Source organism: Corythoichthys intestinalis, chromosome 4 (genome assembly GCF_030265065.1).
Source record: "Corythoichthys intestinalis isolate RoL2023-P3 chromosome 4, ASM3026506v1, whole genome shotgun sequence".
In the NCBI taxonomy this organism is placed as follows: Eukaryota; Metazoa; Chordata; class Actinopteri; order Syngnathiformes; family Syngnathidae; genus Corythoichthys; species Corythoichthys intestinalis.
The window spans coordinates 38,088,470-38,094,469 of NC_080398.1; the positions used below are offsets into that span (position 1 = coordinate 38,088,470).

The window sequence follows — 6,000 nt, forward strand, 5'->3', positions numbered from 1 at the left end:
ATGCTGTTGAAGGACATGACACGTTCACTTCTTCTCTAAAACAATAAATACACTGAATTTTTGCTATTGCCACTTCTGGGAGATGATTGGTTGAAACTTCACCCATCGAAATCAAATCATGAAGTTTTGGACGCCCTCTTCGCTATTTTTGGCTCTTTGAAAATTGCTGACCAAATGCAACTTCACAAAGGATAACGTGAAGTGCTCATTTCTCACCAAAAACACATCAACATTAAAAATAATCAATAAAAGCATGAAATACAGTGGGGCAAATAAGTATTTAGTCAACAAATAATTGTGCAAGTTTTCCCACTTTAAAATATTAGAGAGGCCTGTAATTGTCAACATGGGTAAAACCTCAACCATGAGAGACAGAATGTGGGAAAAAAAACAGAAAATCACATTGTTTGATTTTTAAAGAATTTATTTGCAAATCATGGTGGAAAATAAGTATTTGGTCAATACCAAAAGTTCATCTCAATACTCTTTGTTGGCAATAACGGAGGCCAAACGTTTTCTGTCACTCTTCACAAGCTTTTCACACACTGTTGCTGGTATTTTGGCCCATTCCTCCATGCAGATCTTCTCTAGAGCAGTGATGTTTTGGGGCTGTCGTTGGGCAACACGGACTTTCAACTCCCTCCACAGATTTTCTATGGGGTTGAGATCTGGAGACTGGCTAGGCCACTCCAGGACCTTGAAATGCTTCTTACGAAGCCACTCCTTTGTTTCCCTGGCTGTGTGTTTGTGATCATTGTTATGCTGAAAGACCCAGCCATGTTTCATCTTCAATGCCCTTGCTGATGGAAGGAGATTTTCACTCAAAATCTCTCGATACATGGCCCCATTCTTTCTTTCCTTTACACAGATCAATCGTCCTGGTCCTTTTGCAGAAAAACAGCCCCAAAGCATGATGTTTCCACCCCTATGCTTCACAGTGGGTATGGTGCAATTCAGTATTCTTTCTCGTTCAAAAACGAGAACCTGTGTTTCTACCAAAAAGTTCTATTTTGGTTTCATCTGACCATAACACGTTCTCCCAGTCCTCTTCTGGATCATCCAAATGCTCTCTAGCGAACCGCAGACGGGCCTGGACCTGTACTGGCTTCAGGAGGGGGACACGTCTGGCAGTGCAGGATTTGAGTCCCTGGCGGTGCATTGTGTTACTGATAGAAGCCTTTGTTACTGTGGTCCCAGCTGTCTGTAGGTCATTCACTAGGTCCTCCCCTGTGGTTCTGGGATTTTTGCTCACCGTTCTTGTTATCATTTTGACACCACGGGGTGAGATCTTGCATGGAGCCCCAGATTGAGGGAGATTATCAGTGGTCTTGTATGTCTTCCATTTTCTAATAATTGCTCACACATTTCTTTACACCAAGTGTTTTACCTATTGCAGATTCAGTCTTCCCAGCCTGGTGCAGGTCTACAATTTTGTCTCTGGTGTCCTTCGACAGCTCTTTGGTCTTGGCCATAGTTGAGTTTGGAGTGTGACTGACAAAGGGTTGTGGACAGGTGCCTTTCATACCGATAATGAGATAAAACAGGTGCCACTAATACAGGTAACGAGTGGAGCCTCGTTAGACCTCGTTAGAAGAAGTTAAACCTCTTTGACACCCAGAGATCTTGCTTGTTTGTAGGTGACCAAATACTTATTTTCCACTCTAATTTGGAAATAAATTCTTTAAAAATAAAACAATCTGATTTTCTGTTTTTTTTTCACATTCTTTCTCTCATGGTTGAGGTTTACCCATGTTGACAATTACAGGCCTCTCTAATCTTTTCAAGTAAGAGAACTTGCACAATTGGTGGTTGACTAAATACTTATTCACCCCACTTTATCTCCGACCAAAAAATTGCAGTTTGTTTTGGTGTTTGAGTAGAGTAAAAATCAGCGCAATTTTTTTTTTTTTGCCCAGTAGAAAAAACAGAAAATAATTGGGAAACACTGCCCTAGAATAATGTAGTGCCAGCATGTGTAGTCATTTGTTCTGATGCTTCTGTGCATGCTGGTAAGTTTACTCAGCGCGTGTTGGAATGTGAGTTAATGTGCACGTGTAATATTTGAACGTTTGAACGGGCCCAAAATATGCAATTTCAACTGAAATGAAACTTGATGTAAATCCTTGCAGGTGCTACAACTGCGGCGGCCTGGACCACCACGCCAAAGAGTGCAAGTTACCGCCTCAGCCAAAAAAGTGCCACTTCTGCCAGAGCATCGATCACATGGTAGCCAACTGTCCAATCAAAGCGCAGCAGTCGTCGCCAGGTTCTCAGGGAAAGCCGCCCTCCTCAAAGGGCGACGAGGACGAGCAATCCGGACGCGCCTCCGCCCAGCCGCCTCCACTTGCTCCTCAGGAGACCTCCGCTTAAAGATGCTATGTTTTCGGTGGTTGGCACAGGGGACGGATGGCCTCCCGCCTGAAGCTTCTTTTGGAACTACCTCAGGTTAAAACAAGTATTCTCAAGAAGAATGTTGCTGATTTTTTTCCATTTTTTTTAAAATAATTTGTTGTTCTTGCTAACACTCAGGAATACTACTGTATTATTGCACTCTTTCCAATAGTGAGAAACACTGATATTCTTTGTCGACCTTTATGTCAAACTCACTTCCGGCTGGCAAAAACATAAGATCGGAATTCAGGAATTGAAGAAAAGCCCTAAAGCTTTCGAGGGTATTTTTCGGAATTTAGACATAAAAACAATAATATTTCTCCTTTTCAGTTAATGTCAGCGGTGGCCAATCATTTTCTGCCTTCCGGGAGTACCCTGGCAAAGTTGTTTATTATGAAAAGGTCCAAACAAATTAGCAATTACCTCATCTTTGGCTGTTCTACCTCATTCTTCATTTTGAACTCGTTCGAGCTGCCTTACTTTTCTCATTATACCTGCATGATAGGAAATTGAAGTAATTATGTGTTTATACTGTACATTCGACCGAAACCAGACACTTCCAAAATTGAAGAACTTTATTTTCATCTGTCGTTTTTGCGCTTTTGATCAGCTTCCCAAAATTGCAAAATGACACTTTAAATCTCATTTAATACAATTGTTTCTCTTTCAAATTTGAGAAGAACATATTATGCAGTACCGTATTTTTTGGACTATAAGTCGCACCTGAGTATAAGTCGCACTAGCCATAAAATGCGCAATGAAGAGGAAAAAAAAACATCTATAAGTCACATTTTAGGGGAAATTGCAATTTAAAACATAAATAGAATCAAGAACAACAGGCTGAATAAGTCTTGGGCCGCCTAGCTTTTAGCCTACAATTAGCTTCTTTTGTTTTCTTCATTTCAGTAAGAGTAACTTCCGTATTTTGCCAGTTACTTAGATATTTCTCGCCAACTTCAAACTCTCTTTGTGCTGCTCGATTACTGTTTCACTGCATATTACACTACTTGCATCTTGTAATCTGCGGAATATGATTTTCTCTCCGGTGCCATTTTGTTCAGCCCTTCTCAGTTGTTTTTATAAGTTACCGCCAATGTTGAAACTAGGCATGTTAATCACCTTAAGCCAAAATATGACGGTTTCACAGTGCTGCAATTACAGCTCTAAAATGTGATATCAGAATTTTTAAAAAAAACATTAGCAAATTGGAACATAAGTATAATGTTAAGTTGAAATAATTTTTTTTTTTTTTAATCTAAATATTATAAATAAAATAAAATAAATGCAGTCCTATAGGTGAGCCTAAAACCCACAGCCACGGCTCAACATTATTACCATCAGAACAAAAATAATGCAATAATTTTCCATAAAAAGCACATGTATATGACGCGTATCATGCTTACATTATACACACGCTCTCTCAACACAGACAGTTGCCAGACAGAAAAAAAACACCACATCCTTTACCACCGCTAGACACGCTAAACACACTGGAGTTAACTCTTGTAGCTGGTGGGAAACGTTCATGACAGTTTAGTTTAGTAACCTTTAATTTTGCATAAATGCGAAATCATACTGGAGGTATTGCCTCCTCGGCAGCCACCCTCCGCAAACATATTTTAAATGTCGGTTAGCCCTCCTCCTCGAAGCCGCGGCCGTCTGTAATTTTTCTGTAGCCACGAAGTATTCCCATACCAGCAATTTTGTTTTCTTGGATGGGAGGAAAAGTTCAGGAGTTTCACCTCCTCCAGCCATCATGTAGCACAGATTACTTACTGATACTGAGCAGCAACCGGTGGGGGAGGGGTGAGCCTTACATCTGAAAGCGAGGGATTTCTTCATGCATTTTTGGGACATAAAAAATAGCTAATACCTTAGGAGCGGTATGACGGAAAATTTTTGCGGTTGTGAAACCTTGATGTTTTCATACCACGATATACCTTGAATAATAGGCACATGTCTAGTTGAAACACAGGCCTTAAAGCGCCCTCTTGCGGTTTAGTGTAAAAAAAAATGACCAGAAATAATCATATGTTAATAAATTGAGTTGCTCCTCCAGCCAAACTATGAAAAAAACTGCGACTTATAATCCAAAAAATGTGGTAATTCACTAGAGTCTGTCTTTATTCAGCGACTATGAATCAAACGGTCGTCAAACTGGGAGAGTTCCACCTGACCAGAGGAAAGAGAAGTTTACTTGTTTTTAAGTGATTGGCCAACAAATGGCCTGAAAATTGGTTAGCATTTGAAATAAATCAAACGCCAATAGTTGTTTTATTTTCAACCACCGGGCGTCCCATTGCTACGGGAACCAACTGATCCCCAATCATTGAGAGAATGACTTTATATTGTGGATAAGCAATTGCTACAGAAGGAAACAGCCTCACATTAGTCAAAATTGGTCAAATTTGATGGCTTGCCAAGGAAAATTATTTGCGTGTGGGTATACAGTGATCCCTCGCTACTTCGCAATTCAAACTTCGTGCTCTCAGTCCATCACTGATTTTTTTTCTTACAATTAAAACATAAATATAAAAATACATATTAGCCTCCCCGATCCGATCACGTAGTCTCACTCTACCTCCTGCTGCTTTAGGCAGTGCGCTGGAGTTGCTTATTAAAGTTAACGATGATTGAAATACGTTAAGGTTTGATCTTGCCAGAGATGCTTGGAAGCCGAGACTTCAAAGCGCCGCATACATCAATCATCGTTTATCTTGTTTAACAGTTGCTGTGGCAACTCATTGTGTGTAAGTGAGCAGCTTTAACAAATTTGAGTGGACTCATTCAATTAAGCATTTAATAAAGACAAGCATTTTTCTACTTTATTCTTGTTTAAAAATAATTGGGTGGGACAGTAACTTGTTTAAAACTTATCATAATTATTACATTTGAAGTGCTTAAAAAACCATGTAATAGAAAATATATATACATAAAAGTTTTTAACTATACATTGCAGTTTTTCACTTATTGTGGCGGGTTCTGGTCCCCATTAACCGCGAAGAATGAGGGATCACTGTAATGCTGCTACCAGGAAGGGGGGTGTATGCCTAAAGGCTGTTTCACACGGCAGCCCGTTGTGTAAGAGTGCGCGGCAACCCCTTGATTGGGTACGTGGGAGGGGACTTCTCAGCGAAAGTCAGTGGCGGCTGCCGTTTCGGACGGAGCGGAAAGTCTTGAGTGAATTTTCGCCCAGCCGCGGACCCAATATAGAAATATCTTTCTATTTTCACAACGCTGCTGCAACAACGTATCGAATAGCAGAGGGGCAGGTGTACTAATATCTGTGCTATCAGGCTGTTTCGGCAGATGGATACACATAAATCACGCCCGATGAAACCTTGATAAATGCTTCTGACTTCTGATCTTAATTTGAATAATTTGGCACCAACACCCTTCATTTACAAGCTGATAACGTAAAGTAGACTTTGGGTGGTATATATATTAGGGCTGTCAAATGATTAAAATTTTTAATCGAGTTAATGACAGCTTAAAAATTAATTAATCGTAATTAATTGCAATTAATCGCAATTCAAACCATCTATAAAATATGCCATATTTTTCTGTAAATTATTTTTGGAATGGAAAGACAAGACAAGATGGATATAT

At 39.9% G+C, this 6,000-nt stretch overlaps 1 protein-coding gene across 1 annotated transcript in view; it reads left to right on the plus strand.

The window, feature by feature from the left end:
• lin28aa (lin-28 homolog Aa) overlaps positions 1-2,375 on the plus strand; it is a 100,670-nt gene extending 98,295 nt beyond the window's left edge. Inside the window, exon 4 of the mRNA XM_057833526.1 lies at positions 2,130-2,375. Within this exon, the coding sequence (XP_057689509.1) occupies positions 2,130-2,370 (241 nt within the window). The 3' untranslated portion in view covers positions 2,371-2,375. The remainder of the gene's footprint in view (positions 1-2,129) is intronic.
• The last annotated feature ends 3,625 nt before the right edge of the window (positions 2,376-6,000 follow it).